Source organism: Myotis nattereri (assembly GCF_964212035.1).
Source record: "Myotis nattereri genome assembly, chromosome: 1".
NCBI lineage: Eukaryota > Metazoa > Chordata > Mammalia > Chiroptera > Vespertilionidae > Myotis > Myotis nattereri.
Window position 1 is genome coordinate 59144105 of NC_138075.1, and position 19798 is coordinate 59163902.

At 43.3% G+C, this 19798-nt stretch overlaps 1 protein-coding gene across 1 annotated transcript in view; it reads left to right on the plus strand.

The window, feature by feature from the left end:
- Nucleotides 1-5428: 5428 nt before the first annotated feature.
- TRPM7 (transient receptor potential cation channel subfamily M member 7) overlaps nt 5429-19798 on the plus strand; it is a 120537-nt gene continuing 106167 nt past the window's right edge. Inside the window, exon 1 of the mRNA XM_081109032.1 lies at nt 5429-5686. Coding sequence (XP_080965158.1) covers nt 5684-5686 — 3 coding nt within the window. The 5' untranslated portion in view covers nt 5429-5683. The remainder of the gene's footprint in view (nt 5687-19798) is intronic.

A 19798-nucleotide genomic window follows, 5' to 3' on the forward strand; every position in this document is an offset into this window, starting at 1 on the left:
CTTCATACTTACTTTCTTCAGATCCATGGCTGAAAAAACGAAGTTTTGCAAAATAACTGCAAGCACAAATGCGAGCACAACACTGATGCTTCAACTAAGAGCTAACCGCTTAAAGTGAACAAGTGAGACACGTGATGCTGGGCTGATGTTGAGGTGTTCACTGTGACGTTTGCTGTGCCAACTAGCGGTGGGGTATCTGAAGCTGGCTCATAACCCAAATTTTAGCTCTCAACGCAAAGCAAAAAATCGGCCGAGAGACGGCTCATATCTCGAAAAACTCGTTAGTCGGGACACTCATAAGTCAAGGCCCCACTGTACTCCCTTGTAGGTAACTAACTGCTTTTCTCTTGCTGCTTTTAAGATTCTCTCTTTGTCTTTTGCCCTTGGCATTTTAATTATGATGTGTCTTGGTGTGGGCCTCTTTGGGTTCCTCTTGTTTGGAACTCTGCCCTTCCTGGACTTATAAGTTTATTTCTTTCACCAGGCAGGGGAATTTTTCTGTCACTATTTCTTCAAATAGATTTTCACTATCTTGCTCCCTCTCTTCTCCATTTAGTCTGGTACACCCATAATGAGAGTGTTGGTACGCTTGAAGTTGTCCCAGAAGCTCCTTACACTACCTTCATATTTTTGGATTTTTTTTTTTTCTTTTTGTGTTTCTGCTTGGGTGTTTTTTGCTTCCTCATATTCCAAATTGTTGATTTGATTCTTGGAATCCTCTACTCTACTATTGTATCCCTCTAAATTATTCTTTATTTTATTTAATCTATGCTTAATTTCTGACTGGTCCTTTTTCATGTCTTTGACATTCTCACTAAAATCCTTAAAACTCATGAAGATCCTTGAGTAACCTTATACCCATGGTTTTGAACTCTGTATCCAGTAGTTTTCTTGCTTCCATTTCTTCCATTTGTGACATATTTCTTTGTCTCCACATTTTGGCTGCTTCCCTGTGTTTGTTTCTATGTATTAGTTAGAGCTGCTATATCTCCTGGAATTGGCAGAGTGGCCTTGTGTAGCAGGTGTCCTGTAGGTCCCAGTGGCTCCGTCTCCCTAGTCACCTGAGTTGGGCACGCTGAGTGTGTCACTGTGTGGGCTGTGTGCACTGTCTTTGTTGTTTTTTTTGGTTTTTGTTTTGTTAATCCTCACTCGAGGATATTTTTCCATCGATTTTTAGGAAGAATGGAAGAGAGATGGGAAGACAGAGAGAAACATTGATGTGAGCACATTGACTGATTGCCTCCTGCATGAGCCCTGGGCCAGGGAGGAATCTGCAACCAAGGTACGTGCTTTTGACTGGAATTGAACCCAGGACCCTTTGGTCTGCAGGACGATGCTCTATCCACTGAGCCAAACTGACTAGGGCTGCAGTGTCTTGTTGTAGTTGAGCCTGTCTTGCTGTTGGCATCACTGGGAGGAATTGACCTCCAGGCCAATTGGCTATAAGGACCAGCTGCAACTATGGTGGAAGAGCTGCTGTGCAGGAGAACTCCTAAGGAGCAGGACTTGCTTCAGTGTGATTTTGGTGCTCACCAAGTCTGCTCCTTGAGTGTGTTGCTTGTGGATGTGTAGAGTTGTAATCTGGCATTCATCTGGATACAGAATTCAAAACCATGTTTATAAGGTCTGAAGCTGTCCTCCAGGTGCTCTGGGATCTCCCAGGAGGTGTAAAGTCAGCCACTGCTTGTTCCCTGCTTGGGGCCACCCAGCACAAGTTACAGAGTGATCTGCAGACAGCTGCCACTTGTGTTGGGCTTGGAGGTGCCCAGGAGAGACCAAACTGTGAACCAAAGCAGGCTGCTGTTAGTGCTGGGCCTGGGGCCGCTTATCAAGAGGTATAGGGCACACTGAGTCCAGCTCCTCCTTGTTTGAGAGATTTTAGGAAAGTCTGAAACCTGAGCCAGGACAGGCCATTCATATGGAAAAGCTGCTGCAAACAGCCTGTGTGGGGTTGCAAATTGGGTGGGGCAAGGTCTCAGGGAATCACCAGGGCAAGGTGAGCCAGGTTGATGGAGACTCAGATATAGCACCTGACAGTCAGTTCTGCAGTTGGGAGGTTTCAGCATAGGAACAATGACCTCTGGGAGCAATTTTGTCTGGGAGATAGCTACCCCCAAGTTCTTGCCCTGATGCTAGACAATTTAGTTCTTCCCTGTATGTCCTTGGATCCTTTCAAGCCGCTGCCCAGTGCTGGAGCTCAAAGGGAGTGAGCCTGAGTAAGTCTGTGTGCTGGCTCTTTAAGAAGAGCTGTCTAGGTCTTCAGCAACCTGTGTCACTCAGCAACAATCTCCACTAGTTTTTATATTCTAAAGTTATGGGGACTTCTCTTCCCAGTACTGAAACCCTGAGCTGAGGGGTCTGGTGTGGGTCTGGACCTCTTGCTTCTCACAGGTGGCCTCCGCAGCCAAGATCTCCCTCCCGATTAAAAAATTGCTGCAGGAGGGTAGTCGGGCCAGCCCATTCTGCACCTCCACTACTACTACCAGTCCCAGTGTGCTTTCTTCTTTGATTCTCTAGTTGTAGGACTTCCATTCAGCCAGATTTCAGGCAGTTCTGACCAATGGTTGTTCTGTATTTTAGTTGTAAGTTTGATGTGGTTATGGGAGGATGCAAGTACCACATTTACCTATATCACCAACTTCACACTTCTACTTTCTTATAGAACATCTCATAGTGTTTCCTACATACCACATGCAGCAGGGAATCAGACACTTCAAAGCGTAGGCCAATGTAGTTGATCAGCTTTGGAACAAAATGTTTCAGGAAACAGGCACAAATAGTAGCACAGGGCCTGAACCATGCAAGGGAGTGACCTAGAGCACACTGTGTGATCAACAGTGGATGTTCAACAAATATGAATAAAGGATGGCTGATTGATTAAACAACATACTGTGGGAACACAGACTTCCACATTCTGCTATGCTTCCTGCAACTCTCTGCAAGGTAGAAGTAGCATTTTATCTTAATATGACATGGAACTCTGCATGCCAGAATAAGAGGACAAAGTTATAGCTTCAGAGTCTGGCCTATCAGAGGGTTTGTTTTTTTCTCTGATAAATAATATTGAATGATTCCTTCATATATGTTATCAAGGTGGGACACACTGGTGAATAAGATTGATAAGATTATGACATTTAGTGGTAAGAGGTGAGGGGATTGGCAAGTAAATTGGTAATTAGCATGCAGTAGGTAAATGTTATAATGGGGACTGTACAGTGTGCAAAGGGAACATATAGGAGGCGCACCTGGGGGTAGAATAAAACAAAAATTTTTTTTTTTTGTGGAAGAAGACATTTTATTTTAGTGTTTTATAAAAATTTTTTGTTTCTTTATATTATTATTCAAGTATAGTTGGTGTAAAATATATTAGTTTCAGATATACAATATAATGAGTCATATTTATATACCTTACAATGTGACCAACTCACTAAGTCCAGTACTCATCTGTCACCATGCAAATTTTTCACATTATTGACTAAATTTTTCTTTACCTTTTTTACCCATCCCAGCTTCCCTCCCCCTCCTGCAACCATCAGTTTGATCTCTGTTTCTGTGAGCGAATTTGTGCACTGGTGGGGTCCAGCCGGCCTGCTCCCAATCAGGGCCTTTGGGGGCAGGCTGGCTGGAGCGAGGGGCCGTGGGCATTCCGCCGCTGTTTGGTCAATTTGCCTACAGTATTACCCTTTTATTATATAGGCTATCTCATGTCTTTTTTTATCCACTCATCTATCTATGGACACCTAGGTTGCTTCCATATCTTGGCTATCTATTATTATTATAGATCTATTAATTAGCATAACATGCTAATTAGACTGGATGTCCTTTTGGACGACCTTCTGGACGAAGCCGGGGCTGTCCGGGAAGCCTGGGTTCCAGGTGCCAGAGCAAAGCTGGTGCCAGCACCTGGGGGAAGGAAGGCCTACTCTTGCATGAATTTCGTGCATCAGGCCTCTAGTTATAAATAATGCTGTGACAAAAAATATATTGAATGAAGGTACCTATGAGTTGAGTCATGATAGATATTTGAAGGGGGTAGAAAGGTGACTAGGAGAAGTGATTAGAGATAAGACTGAAAAAAAAAAATGGGGTCAGATACTAAGCTATTTGGTTTGTTCTAAGAACAAGAGATGCAAAAGGGTTTTAAGTACAGAAAAACCTAAGGATCATTCTCAAATTATGCCTAGGGAAGAGGCTGTTTGGGTTTATTACTGGAAACCAAGTGATACACTTACAAAAGTTAATATGATGGGGTTATGCCTCCCGCCTTTGTTTAAGTGTTCTCCTTATCTGGAACTCCCTTCCTCTCTACAAACCTTTCCAATTCTTCCCCAAGGCTTAGTTCATATTTTATGGCCTCTAAGCTTTCTCAATATCCCTACTGAAGTTAAGAGTCAGGTCTCAGAGAAACTTTTTTTTTTATTCATTGATTTTTAGAAAGAGAGGAAGTGAGAGGGAGGAACATTGATGGGAGAGCAAAACCTTGGCTGCCTATGCCCCCAGTCGGGGCGGGGGAGGGGGGGGAGGGGGTCGGGGGAGGGGGGGGGAGGGGGTCGGGGGCGGGGCGGTCCATTCCCCAACCCAGGCTCGTGCCCTGACTGGGAATCCAAACAGTAACCTTTCAGTGCCCAGGGCGAGCTCAACCAACCGAGTCACAGGGGGCGAGGGCAGAGGGAGGAACTCTTGAAGTGGAGGAACTGGAAGTTTTGGGGGAGCAGGAATGTGATGTGTGAAAAGCAACTTTTAGTGAACTATCCCCAATAGTCAAACCTGGACTGGAGTGATAACAAAGGGAAAGGAAAGACAGAGAGGCATGCATTGGGCCCGGGAACAACCCGCAGTCTCTGGTTCAGGTGTGTGGGGCATGCGTGTCTGTGGGCCGTATCTTTGGAGGGACAGGATGGAGCCCAAAGTTGGAGACGAGAGTATAATTTGGACAGGCAGAAACGGGAAACCAGAGGAAGAACAAGGTTGGGGGTAAGGTGATTCTGCATTTTGGACGAGGAGAGACTGTTCAAGGCCTCTGTCCTCGCTGAGGCACCAAGGGCTGGGAGAAGCCGCGTGAGAGCTTAGCCAGAGGCCAGGCCCAGTGACATGCAGATGAGCGCACGCGGCAACTCCAGATTGGATCCCGGAGGCCTGCAACCTTCACCTCCCACTATTGCTTCCTCCGGGCTCAAACCCGGAGCAGAGACAGAAGTTCGTACCAGTCCTGCCTCGGTGTCCAAAGGAGATCTGGGGAGTGCACCCCACCCACCTCGGGCCACCCGGGTGGCGAGGGCTGAGACACCCGTGCCCAGCGCGTGCGCGCGCGCGGCGCGTACGGAGGCCGCCTGGAAGGCGGGAGCGCGCGCCCTTCACGTGACCCGGGCGGCGGGCGGCGGGCGGCGACGCACAGGACGCGCCTCTCACGTGGTCCGTCTCCAGCCCCGTCGCCGGCGGAGGCGGAGGCGGGCGCGGGCGCGTCCCTGTGGCGGGTCACCCGGCGGAGTTGGTCGCACAATTATGAAAGACTCGGCTTCTGCTGCTAGCGCCCGAGCCGAGTTAGTGCTGAGATTTCCCTGGGCTGTCCCTGTCCGGCGGCCTCAGCTGCCGACTCCGGAGACGCTTCCCGATAGATGGCTACAGGCCGCGGAGGAGGAGGAGGAGGAGTTGCTGCCCTTCCGGAGTCCGCCCCGTGAGGAGAATGGTACCGCTCCCACGCAGTCCCCGGCCGGCGGGGGAAATGGCCTTGGGGGTGGTGGGCAGGGAAGGGGTAGGATTTAGCAGACCGGGGTGTGCGCCGAGCCGCGCTGGCTGGGGTGAAGGACCCCCCGAATTGCCCGGAGACTTCCGGACTTGCCCTGGCCGGACGGGAGTGCGGTCCATGCCGGGGTGAGGGGCAGGACGCCGGTAGCAAACCTGGTGCAACAGCTCGTCGCGGGAATGCTGAGCCGGAGCCCCCGCGAGGGCCCCGCGCGGCGGGTAGGCGCGAGCCGGGGAGCCCCTGGCCGCGCTGCGCGGCTGCTGCGCGCCAGGCGCCGCGCTCAGCCTCCGAGCTCTGCATCTCCCGGGAGCGCGATCCTCCTGGCGCCGGGAGCTGGCCGATCAGGCGGCCAAGTGCTCTGCTCAAGTTCTGCCCGGGGAGGGAGGACTGCGAGGGAACACAAAAGGGAGAGAGGACACGAGGTTGGAGCCGTGCCCTGTTTGCTGCGCAGCGGGTGCTCCACAGGTACATTTCCCTTTTGGAGCCAAGAGGGAGGGATCTGACGGTATCGACGGCAGCTCTGGCTTGGAATTGTCTTTAGCAGGAACTAGGGGCTTTCTGGGGGCCCTCCTGTAGGTACCGCGGCGATGCGTTGTCTAGGTGTATGTCGAACCACCGCATCCGGTGCCCTGGAGAAGGTTTGGTCGTGTTTTCAACCGAAGGTGCAGAATGGAGAGAGGCATGCGGTGCATTGCAGGTCTTGATAGAGCTTTTTGTTGTTGGTAAGGTCAGGAATCAAATTCCTTTAAAGAAAGTCATTTAGATCAGGGATTTCAAGAGTGAGGTATGGATTTCTGGTCCAGCACTTGAACTTGATAGGTTTCAGGCAAACAACTCTCTGCTGGAGTCTGGCAGGTTTACTTTCCTTCAGAAGCCGATTCAAGTGCCGTACTTGGAGCAAAAAGCGCACCTTCCACTACTTTCCACCTTCTTTGGAAACGTAGTCAATAAAAACGCCATTTTGCCTTTTTCCTAATTTTTAAAAGAAGGGTATTTTAAGTTTCTTTACCGTCGCTAAATTTTTTACTTAAATGGATTTTACTTAAAATTTATTACTTAAATGGATTTTAAGGGAACCTATTTTGGGGTGTGGGGGGAAGTTGAGTCAAAGTGCCGTTTGTTTAAGGGGAAAAAAAGCAAACCGTTAATACTGACTCTTACGTGATGTGTCTAGGTTTCTCTTTTTAGATGGTAAATAGCATACACTTGTACATACCCATTCAATATTTTGAAAAATTTTTTTAGATATGTTAGAAAATGGGAATAAGATGATTCATCATCTTCAAAGCTGTTGCTTCCTAATGTGTTTTTTTAAAGCAACCACACCACTTTGTTTCTAGTGACTTTCTACTGAAAGTCTGTAATTCTTTAGTCTTAGCTAAGGTGTTCTTAAATGCAGCCAGCTTCTTATGTCATGCTGTCTACATACGTGGAAACCTAGCCTTCAAACATGAAGGTGTGGTCTGAGTTTCTTCTGCTTGTATTTACTTATGTCCAATGTTCTTAGAAATAATAGATGTGATCCCCCAAACATGCATTGAGCACTGTCCGTGGCACATAGTAAGAACTCAGTATTTAGTTGTACATGCTGTTAGCAATCCTGTTGATTCTAAAGGGAAGAAATTCTTACTTTAAAATTTGAAATTGAGTCTGATTTTGTTCTTTACATTGTTTGAGTCCTGTTATTGAGTTGTGATTTTCTTTATTCCAATTAAATTATAGTGAAACCTGAAACTGAGGAGGATCTCCAATAATGATAAAATGTTGAGTCTCTTCAACCTTTAGGTCAGCGCTGTATAATTCGTATTATAAACTCTTATGTAAGGCATTTGCTTCTGGTAATTAGTTTCTTCTTGGACACTAAAAGAAAGCATACAAAAATATTTTCTATTTTTAAAAAGCTGTAAAACGAATCAGTCAACTGGCCAAAAATCAATACAAACAGCCTGACTGGTGTGGTTCAGTGGTTGAGCGTCCACTTATGCATGAACTAGGAGGTCATGATTCGATTCCCGGCCAGGGCACATGCCTAGGTTGCAGGCTCCATCCAGGGTAAGGAGGGTGCATGAGGCAGCGGATCGATGATTCTCTCTCATCATTGATGTTTCTATCTCTCTCCCTCTCCCTTCATCTCTGAAATTGATAAAAGTATATTTTAAAAAACAATACAAAACAAACTAAATACCAATAAATACAAGTTTAAAACTAGAGGAGGATCAAATTTTAAATGTCTTACAAAATTATCTACTTATGTCTGCTGGAAATATTTGTGTTATTCATCTGGCAATCACTTATTTAGTTTTTTTTTTTTTTTTTACTTATTTAGTTTTTAATATATTCCAGGCACTGTGATAGGCCCTGGAATGGCATAGATGTGTTAGACAAGTTTACCACTTTGAAACAGCTTACATCCTAGTTATTTTTTATTTTTATTTTTTCAAATATATTTTATTGATTTTTTGCGGAGAGGAAGGGAAAGGGATAGAGAGTTAGAAACATCAATGAGAGAGAAACATCAATCAGCTGCCTCCTGCACACTCCCCACTGGGGATGTGCCCGCAATCAAGGTACATGCACTTGACCGGAATCGACCCTGGGACCCTTGAGTCTACAGGCCAACGCTCTATCCGCTGAGCCAAACCGGTTAGGGCCATCCTAGTTATTTATAAAAGATCTACTTGTCATCAGTGGAAGGTGCATATACTACTTCATAAAACAAACATTTAGTGTCTACTATGTTGCAGGCACAGTGATACTTAATAGTCATATATATATATGCAAAAAACAAGAATACTATTGTGTAGATTCTGTGAAAGTATAGGGTAATCATGGAGAGGAAAAGGGATGTCAGTAGGTTTGCAAAGCTGCTGATAGTAGAAATTAGTCTTCTAGAGTTAGTAGGAATTGGAATTAACCTAGAGTTAGAAGGGGCATTAAATTGGTGATTTTATTCTAAGGGAACTGAACTTTAGAAGAGACGAGCATCTTAGTTTATTCTGGGAACTAGTAAATAGGTATTGTACGGGCATACCTTGGAGATATTTTGGGTTCTGTTCCAGACTACCGTAATAAAGTGAGTATTGCAGTACAGCAAGTCACACAAACATTTTGGTTTTCCAGTGCATATAAAAGTTATGTTAACACTATACTGTAGTCTGTTGAGTATGTAATAGCATTACATCTAAAAAAATGTACATACTTTAATTTAAAAATACTTGATTGCTTAAAAATGCTTGCCATCATCTTACAGTGTTTTGCTGTTGAAGGGTCTTACCTTCAATTTGTAAAAACAAAGCAGTATTTGCGAAGAGCAGTAAGGGAAGTACAATGAAATTAGATATGCTTGTACATATTTTAGAATGAGTGGAGTATGGGATGATATGGAGTACTGATGAGAGTGCTATTAAAATAGGCAAGGACCAGATAGATTTTGAGGGTGGTGTATGTCATGCAAAGGAGTTTGGATTTTATTCTGGAGATATTGAAGGTCCATTTAAGGAAACAACATATAGGATGAATTGGTATGCTAAAACTGAAAAGAGAGACCCATAAATAGGAGGCTATAGCAAAACTGACCAAAATACTAAGAGCTTGAAATGAAGAAAAGAAGAAAAAGGTTGAGATGTTTAGGAGTTAGAATATTCAAAACTTGGTTACTTTTGTGGAGTAATGTGTTTGCCTGTGTGTGTTGGCAAATGTCAATAATAAGAACCAGACAAAATGAAAACATGTAATAGTTGAAGTCACAATTTAATATGTGCAAACGTAATACTTAAGGCAATACTTAAAATGTGCATTTTATTATATTTATTTTTTAAAATATATTTTATTGATTTCAGAGAGGAAGGTAGAGGGAGAGAGAGATAGAAACATCAATGATGAAAGAGAATAATTGATTGGCTGCCTTCTGCATGTCCCTTACTGGAGAATCAAGCCTGCAACCCAGGCATGTGCCCTTGACCGGAATTGAACCCGGTACCCTTCAGTTTGCAGGCTGACGGCTCTATCCACTGAGCCAAACCAGCTACGGCTAAAATGTGCATTTTAGCTTTTGATTTTTAAGTAAAGATCTATTGAATCAAGCACCTGTAAAATTTGTGTGAGAACTCTACTAATGATAGATATTTTTGATCTAGTGCTATGATATTCTCTCTCTGTAACATTCTAATATGGGAGATTTCAAATATACAAAGATAAAATAGTAAAATTAATCACCATACCCATGATCAGTTTCAACAGTTGGAAACATGAATTTTGTTTTTTCTATTATCCTTCCCACTTCCCTTAACTGGATATAGTAATCTCCTCTTATCTCCAGGGATGTGTTCACGACCCCCACTAGATGCCTGATACTGTGAATAGTACTGAACTTTCTGCTATGTTTTTTCCTATACATACATCTATGATAAAGTTTAATTTATAAATTAGGCACAGTAAGAGATTAACAATAATAACTAATACAATAGAACATTATAACAATGTATTGTTACAAAAATTATGTGAATATGGTTCGTCCCGTCCCTCCCCCCCCCCCCCCCCCCCCATACACACACAGTCTGATAACCGAGAAGGCTACAGGCTACAAGTAACGGGCAGGTGGCATATTCAGTATGGATATGATGGACGAAGGGATGATTCAAGTCCTGGGAAGGATGGAGCAGGATGTTGAGAAATTTCAGCATGCTACTCAGAATGGCATGCAATTTAAAACTTATGAATTGTTTATTTTTTGAATTTTCTATTTAGTATTTTCTGATCACGATTGACCTTGGATATCTGAAATGAAAGCAAAGCTGCAAATAAGGGGATCAACTGTAATCTAAAAGCAAATCCTAGATATATTTCATCTATAAATAGTTCATTGCATGTATCTCTAAAAAGATAAGGACTCTTAACACATCTGAAGTATTATTAACACATCTAAACAATTAATCTTTAATATTAAATATTCAGCATATTTCTCTGATTGTCTCATGTTTTTTTCAGTAAGTTTGTTGATTCAGGATCCAAAGAATTCCACACAACATTTGTTGATAAATACGTCTTTTTTTGTCTTGTCATTTACCATTTACTTAATGAACAAAATCTAGATCATTTGCCCTTTAGAAATTCCCACAGTTTGAATTTTGTTGACTGCATCCATGTAGTGTCATGTAACGTGTCCTTTTCTCCTCTGTATTTCCTGTTGACTAGTGGTTATTCTAAAGACTCAGTCAGATTCTAGTTTGATATTTTGGCAAGAATACGTCACAGGTGTACTTTGAGGCACATGTCTGGTTATTTTCCTTTTTTTTTTTTTTTTAAATATATATATATATATATATTTTATTGATTTTTTACAGAGAGGAAGGGAGAGAGGTAGAGAGTTAGAAACATCGATGAGAGATAAACATCGATCAGCCGCCTCCTGCACATCTCCTACTGGGGAGGTGCCCGCAACTCAGGTACATGCCCTTGACCGGAATCGAACCTGGGACCTTTCAGTCCGCAGGCCGACGCTCTATCCACTGAGCCAAACCGGTTTCGGCCTTTTTTTTTTTTTTAAATCCTCACCCAAGAATATTTTTCCATTGATTTCTAGAGAGAGTGGAAGAGAGAGGGAAAGACAGAGAAACATCCATGTAAGAGAAACACATTGATTGGTTGCCAGGGCCTGGGCTAGGGAGTAGTTTGTAACAGAGGTATGTGCCCTTGACAATAATGGAACCCGGGACCCTTTGGTTTGCAGGCCGATGCTCTATCCACCGAGTCAAACCGGCTAGGGCTGTTTTCCTTTTTTTGATGTAAGGTTGACCAGTAGGTTCATGTTGTCAGCCGCCTGATCTTTCAGTTGTGAAGTTCACTGTCATACATTCACATAATAGTTTTCGTAGGAGCCATTGATGATTATTGATATAACTATATCTGTTATAATTTTTTAAAATTGAGTTTTGAGAGGAGAAGGAAGAAAGAGAAACATCGATGTGAGAGAGAAGAGAAACATCAATCCGTTGCTTCCCACACATGCCCCGACCAGGGTTCAAATCTGCAACCTGGGTGTGTGCCTTGCCTAGGAATCAAACCGGCCATTTTTTGGTATATGGGATGACGTTCCAACTGAGCCACACCAGCCAGGGCGGTTATAATTTTTTTATTTTAAGTGACTCCTCCTTAAATGCCTGTTTTAAGTTTGGCACCTGGAGGCAAAATTCAGAGAGGTTAAGATTAGTTTAGGATATGGGCATCTTATGGCTGTCTATGGGGATTTGAACTAAGTCATTTATGTGAATTTATATAAAAGAACTTATGTGTGTCACTGTTGCAATTATTAGATTAGTTGAATATGAGTGAAATGTTTGACTTGGAGAATTAGACATATTCTAGTTTATCTTTATAAAAAATTACTGGTTCTAACTTGAATTAAATTAGTACTTTTAATATTTTGTTGACCCTTGGGTCAGTTCATCTTGGATATAGAGAATTGGCCTGATCTTTTGGGGAATGTGTGATTAGCTTCCTGACCATTGAAGTGTTTTAGAACCTTGTTAAAGAAATTTAGGTGTATGGAGGTAAATAATTCTTTGAAGTTGGTAGACTTAGCTCTTCATCTAAGCATCTTTTCCAAGTCACATTCCTTTGTGAACATCACTTTTAAACTCTCTGACTGTAAAAGCCTGCTGATAATTTTTCCTCTGCTTAACCTGAGGAGCAATTTACTAGGATTAAAGTCTGTGAAACACAATTTGTCCATCTTTGCATCATTAAAACATGTTAATAATGTAATACCTCAACTCTCCAGCTGCCAGACTTCTGGAAACTTCAACCTTTGGTAAAATTTGGTAAAATTTAGTAGGCTTGCTTACCTACTTTCCTCTGACAGTTAGGAATGGGAATGATAGAAGGAAAGTTACCTTGAGAAACAGACTATTACTATGAGGAGGAGACTGGGAAACATTAACTAGTCTAGAAATATAGGGCTATAAATTGCCCTTTAGTATGTGAATCAATGGTCTTCCTTGTCTTGAGTATAATTTACCTTACTCAATACCCAGAGGTACTTTTTTTTTTTTATTGGAATTCTTTTTTTTTTTTTTTTAATTGCTTAAAGTATTACAAAGGGTATTACATATGTGTCCTTTTTTTTCCCCCCGCCCTTGACAATCCCCTGGCCTCCCCTACCCCCTAGTATCTTATGTCCATTGGTTATGCTTATATGCATGCATACAAGTCAGAAGGTACTTTTGACTAGGAAGAGTAATAGACTTTAGACAAATTTTCATCATATTAGGTAACATTAACATTTAGTTGTGGCCATTGCTCTGAATTCTTTACATATGTCAATTGCATATAGTATTCTCAAGAAATCTCTATGAATTACTTCACTGTTGTCCTCTTATTATTTACATAAGGAACAGAGAACCAAAGGTCATAAGGCTAATAAGTGGTAGAGTAGGTGTTGACTTGCCAAATTACAAAACTGGGAGAAGGGTCTTTGGTATTCTGAGGCATGTATATGTATATTTGTAAGATCTCAGATGATAGATGTTAAGTAAAAATGTTAACGTCACTGGAAAATGTGTTACCTTAAAAAAATTATACCATACCTTCAAATGCTATAAAACCTAGAAGAATTTTATTTGTTGCCAAATGTGTATGTAATAACCTTAGGATAGGTTATTTCACAAATCAGTTGTATACATTGTATTTTGACAAAGTGCAGAGACATTAGTCTGAATAGATCTTTAGTAGATTGGAAAAGTCACTAATGAAATTAAATAGATTTTTGTGATGAGTATTCCTTTTTTTTTTTAATCCTCACCCGAGGATATTTTTCCATTGATTTTTAGAGAGCGTGGAAAGGATGGGGGGAGAGAAACATTGATATGAGAGAGACACATTGATTGATTGTATCCTGCATGTGCTCTGCCATTGGGCCAGAGTACATGCCCTTACAACCATGGTACATGCCCTTGATCGGAATCAAATCCAGGACCCTTCAGTCTGCGTGCTGATGCTGTATCCACAAACCAGCTAGGGCTGAAAAGTACCCATCACAAGTGGGTGTGTGCAGGAGGCAGCTGAATTGATGTTTCTCTCTCATCAATGTTTCTAACTCTCTATCCCTATCCCTTCCTCTCTGTAAAAAATCAATAAAATATATTAAAAAAAAGTGAAGAACTTAAATTGCACTATTTGACTGCAAGTACATAACATTTTGAAATAAATGTATATAATTGGAGTTATTTGGTAATTGTGTTTTTGGTATGGATTTCAGATATATAAAAGTTGATAGATCATAATACAGCAGACATACATGTAACTACTACCCAGCTTAAGGAATAAAAAATTACAAATAAAATTGAACCCTCCTATGTATCCCATCAAAATTCCATTTTACTTTCCGCTTCTGCAGACAACACTACTTTAGTCTTTACTGTCCCTTTGCATGCTTTTATAGTATTGTCACATAGAGTATATAGGGTGGGGCAAAAGTAGGTCTATAGTTCGTATGGAAAATAATACAATAACTAATAAATAATAACATAAGAATAAACTTTGTGTTTTGTGTACTAATAACTAAACCTACTTTTGCCCCACCATGTTTATAATCTATACTAATAAAAGGGTAATATCCTAATTAGACCGCATGTCTTCCGGATGTCCTTCCTGACAAAGCCAGGCCTGGGTGAAGCCACCCCTGGTCCCAGGCGGCTGTGGCCGGCCCAGGCGAAGCCGCCTGCAGTCCCGGGTGCCTGTGGCTGTCCCAGGTCCCAGGTGCCTGTGGCTGGCCAGAGGGAGGGAAGCCTGGGTTCCAGGTGAGGGGGCCAAGGCAGAGGCAGTTAGGGGTGACCAGGCCAGCAGGGGAGCAGTTGGGGGCGATCAGGCAGGCAGAGGGGTTAGGGGTGATCAGGCAGTCAGGCAGGCAGGCGAGCGGTTAGGAGCCAGCAGTCCCAGATTGCGAGAGGGATGTTGATCCGGCCTAAACTGGCAGTTGGACATCCCTCAAGGGGTTCTGGATTGGAGAGGGTGCAGGCTGGGCTGAGGGGGACCCCCCCACCCCCGCCGCCGCACTAATTTTGTGCACCGGGTCACTAAGCCTATATAATAAAAGCCTAATATGCAAATTGACCGAACGACAGAATGACCAGTGGAACGACCAGTCGCTATGACAAGCACTGACCACCAGGGGGCAGATGCTCAATGCAGGAGCTGCCCCAACCCTCAGGCTCCAGGCCAGCCAAGGTGATGTGAGCGGGGATTCCCCGATTGCCCCACCGGTCACCCCGCAGAGGGAGGTGACCGGCGGTGGCGGGGGGCAGGGCCAGCAAGCAGGTGGTGCCAGGCTGGCCAAGGAGAATGCCGGCGGGTGCCAGCGGAGGCCCCCTGACCACCCCACTGGTCACCCCACAGATGGGCCCTGATTACCAGCCAGGCCTAGGGACCCTACCCATGCATGAATTTCATGCACGGGGCCTCTAGTCTATATATATAAAAGGCTAATATGCAAAGTGTCCCTGGGGGAGTTTAACCAGGAGACTGGGAGTTCTATCGCTTGCTATGATGTGCGCTGACCACTAGGGGGCATCACGGAATGAAGGAAGGCCCCGGCTGGCAGCTGGTGAAGGGAGGCTCCAGGTGGCAGCCAGATGGCCCCGATTGGCCCTGATCACTGGCCAGGCCTAGGGACCCTACCCGTGCATGAATTTCGTGCACCAGGCCTCTAGTAGAAGTGTAAGAGTCCCCATTTTTAAAACTTATTTGCCAACATTTAGTTGATTAGGTTATTTTATTTTGCCAGACTCATGAATGTGAAGAAGTTCTTCATTGCTTTAATTTGCATGTACTTGGTTACTAATAATGGTGAATGTTGCTCTGGCTGGGTGGCTCAGTTGGCTGGAGCATCATCCTGTACACCAGAAAGTTACAGGGTCAATTCCTTAATTAGTGCACTTACCTTGGTTGTGGGTTTGATCCCCGATCAGGGTGTGTACGAGAGGCAACCAATCAATGTTTCTGATATTGATGTTTCTCTCTCTCTCCCTTCCCTTCTCTTTAAAAATCAATAATATATCCTTGGGTGAAGATTATAATAATGTATATATATAAAAAGCCAGCAATCGGAACGCTATAATGACCAGAACGACTGCTTGCTATGACACCCACTGTGGCCAGCAAACCAGCCCGATCGGGGGTAGAGCCAGCCAGCCAACCTCCTGCAGCCCCTACCCTCGGCCAGCCCTGACTCCAATGGGCCTCCACTACTGCGATTGGCCCATAGTCCCTCCCCCCAGCCAGCTCCGACCCTGATCAGCACACCCACTCTGATCAGGGGCAGGGCTGGCCAGCCAACTGCCCGGCCCCTCCCCCTGGGTGGCCCTGCCCCCGATTGGCTCCCTCACCTTCATTGGGGGCGGGTTGGCCAAGCTCCCATGGCCCCTTCCCCCCACCAGTCCAGCCCAATCGGCCCCCATCGGGGTGGGCTGGCCAGACCCCACCCATGCATGAATTCGTGCACCGGGGCTCTAGTAAAAAGTAATATTAAAAAAAAAAAAAGAATTAGTCTAGCTAAGACTTTCTCTAGAATACCTCAGGAAAAAAACTACTGTTTGAGCTAAATTGAGGTTGGCCATTTTTTAGACTGTCTAGTCTTCAATTATTTAATATCTTGGACTCCATGGTATGCTAGGATGGCAGTTGCTTACACTTCTATTTTCTTTTTTTTAAAAAATATATTTTATTGATTTTTTACAGAGAGGAAGGGAGAAGGATAGAGAGTTAGAAACATCAATGAGAGAGAAACATCTATCAGCTGCCTCCTGCACACTCCCTACTGGGGATGTGCCCACAACCAAGGTACATGCCCTTGACCAGATCGAACCTGAGACCCTTGAGTCCGCAGGCTGACGCTCTATCCACTGAGCCAAACCGGTTAGGGCTACCCTTCTATTTTCTATTCCACAAATCTGAGGCCATATTGGGCTGTTAAACAGTTAAGGTAACAACTACTGTATGATCAGCAGGAAAGTAGAACCAACAGAAAATAAGATTCGATATAGTAGGACTCTCTTTACAAACATAGTCAAGGCTCTGAATTTAGTTTAATTTTTTAATGTACAAAACTTTTACCAACTCTTTGTCATTCCACAGAGGCTTTTCAACAGTGTCTTTAAAACCGTATCAGAGGATTCACATCTGAATTATTAATAATTTCAAGTTAGTAGTTAAGTAGTTGGCAGCCAATTAAGAGTAAGCGCAGAACTTCAGAATAAGGGCTTGTAAGAGTGCCAGATGGTCAAATAAACTGGACTCTGGAAGAGGAAGTTAGGCAGTGCCTACATATTTCAGCATTTTACTTTGGGCTGGCCTTTCTTTTTCTTTGTCATTGTGCCATTGTCGGCAGGCATGTTGACCTATGTACAGGTTTATCACATAACTTGAAGTTTCTAGGTCTGTAGTGTTTAATTTTTTAAGTATATGCATTTTATTAGTAGGCAAACTCCTTTTTAATTTGATTGCCCTCTCTTTTGAGTATGGGTCACATTTTCCTGTTTTTTCTCTTATATCTAGTAATTTTTTTTTTAAATACATTTTATTGATTTTTCACAGAGAGGAAGGGAGAGAGATAGAGAGTTAGAAACATCGATGAGAGAGAAACATCGATCAGCTGCCTCCTGCACATCTCCCACTGGGGAAGTGCCCGCAACCCAGGTACATGCCCTTGACCGGAATCGAACCCGGGACCCTTCAGTCCGCAGGCCGACGCTCTATCCACTGAGCCAAACCGGTTTCGGCTATCTAGTAATTTTAGATTGTGCAATAGACGTTGTGTGAATGTAACCTTGAGACTGTGGGTTCTGTGAAAGTAGTTTCTATGAACTGAATGCTTGTATCATCCCCCCAAATTAAGTATTGTCCCCCCAGAATTAACCCCCAATGTGATGGTGTTTGGAGATGGGGCCTTTGGAAGGTAATTATGATTTGATGAGGTCATGAAGGTATGGCCCTTATAAGACACGAGAGAACTTGCTCTCTCTGTTCACCACGTGAGGACACAAGTGAAAGGACAGCTGTTTGCAACCCAGGTAGAGCGCACTCACCAGACACTAACCCTGCTGGCACCTTGATCTTGAATTCCAGTCTCTAGAACTGTGAAAAAAATTAAATTTGGTTGTTTATGTCACCCAATCGTATGGTATTTGTTATGGCAGTCTGAATAGAATAAGACAGTTGATTAACTTGACTGTACTCAAATTCTAAACTCTGTCTCCTTCAGAGGGCAGCAAAAATATCTGCTCAGTTGTTTTATTCTTTAAAAAAATATATTTTTATTGATTTTAGAGAGGGAGAGAGGGATAGAAACATCAATGATGAGAATCATTGATCGACTACCTCCTGCACACCCCCTACTGGGTAGTGAGTCCGCACCCAGGGCATGTGCCTTGACCAGGAATCAAACTGTGACATTCTGGTTCATAGGTTGATGCTCAACCATTGAGCCATATCAGCTGTGCAGTTGTTTTATTCTTTTTTTTTTTTTCAGTTTTATTCTTAACTAGTGGCCCGATGCACGAAATTTGTGTGGGGGCTAGAGGGGGTGTCCCTTAGCCCAGCCTGCACCCTCTCCAATCTGAGACCCTTCAGGGGATGTCCTAAACCAGCAGACATCCCTCTCACAATCTGGGATCGCTGTCTCTTAACCGCTCGCCTGCCTGCCAGCCAGATCACCCCCAACTGCCCTCCTCTGCCGGCCCGATCGCACACAACTGCCCTCCCCTTGCCATGACCGGCCTCCGTGTGAGGCAGAGGAGACTCGGGGACCGGCCTCCTCCACACCGCCATATTGTGGCGGCGTCACACGAGGGTGTGATGACCACCTGGGCTTTTATTAGTTTAGATTGGATTGCCTGGAGTCTGCCATATATATATATGTGTGTGTGTGTGTGTGTATAATGAGTCAGCCAGAGATTTGAGCAGTTAATATGAAGCATTTAGGGTTCCCTTTCTGTGACTATTTTGCAGGATTTTTTCCCCACCACATTCCAGCTGCTGTTGCCATCTTGAGTTTGGTATTCTGGTTCTTCAAGCCAATAAAACTGGGATTTCTGTTGGAGTTTTAGCTGTTCAGTAGATGTGAGTGGGTCCTGTCTTCATACAGAAAAACTTAAAATAATGGGAAACTCACTTTGTGCTGTTACTTTTTTTCACAAACAGACCCCATCAAATTACTGCCTTCTTTTGGTTGCTCTCAGTGCCACTAAGTAGTCATTTTAAAAATTTTATGTTGTCCAGAGTTTATGGTTGTCAGTGGGAAGGTTAGTCCCATAGAACCTTCATATGTGGGTGCGCCTTTCTAACGTTAATAGAGAGTCATAGAGTGTATTTAGTTGTAAAAATATATTTCCACATGTTACTTTAAAGTAGAATTTTAAAGCAATTTTTTATTCCCCGCCCCCCCCCCCCCCCCCTAGTTTTTTCCATCAGCGTTTAGGCACGAAAGGTGTGCTGGTATTGATTTGTTTGGAGAGTAGGATGTTATTAGAGGGTTATTTATAATGTATGTGTGCCTATTCCTAGTAGACAGGAAGAATTCATAATATATGAAATTGTGAGGCATTGTTGGGAATTTAATTATGTGCTGCCAGGTGTTGTGCTAAAACATCTTGCATGGATTATTTTGTTTAATCTTCAGAGCAACATTTGTAGTTAGGTATTATTATTCTAGTTTACAGATAAACACATTTCAGAAATTTGCTTAAGGTTGCATAGATACTGAACAACAGAGCTAGAATTCTAACTTGGGTTAATCTGACTCCAGCATCTCTTTAACTACTGAAGTTGACTAAGTTTTCTCTCTTGTGCTAACATTTTGTGATTATAATTAGTTTTACTAGAACATTAAAGTTTAGAAATTTTCAGATTTGTGTTTGTAGTGTGCCATCTGTTGGTAAAATTCAGTAATGCAGCCTAGCCAAAGGAGGAGTATAAATTTAGGAATTTATATGTGTATATATAATTCAGGGTACATTTAATTGGGTAATGATAGTAGAGCACAAAACTCAGAAAATCAAAAATTGC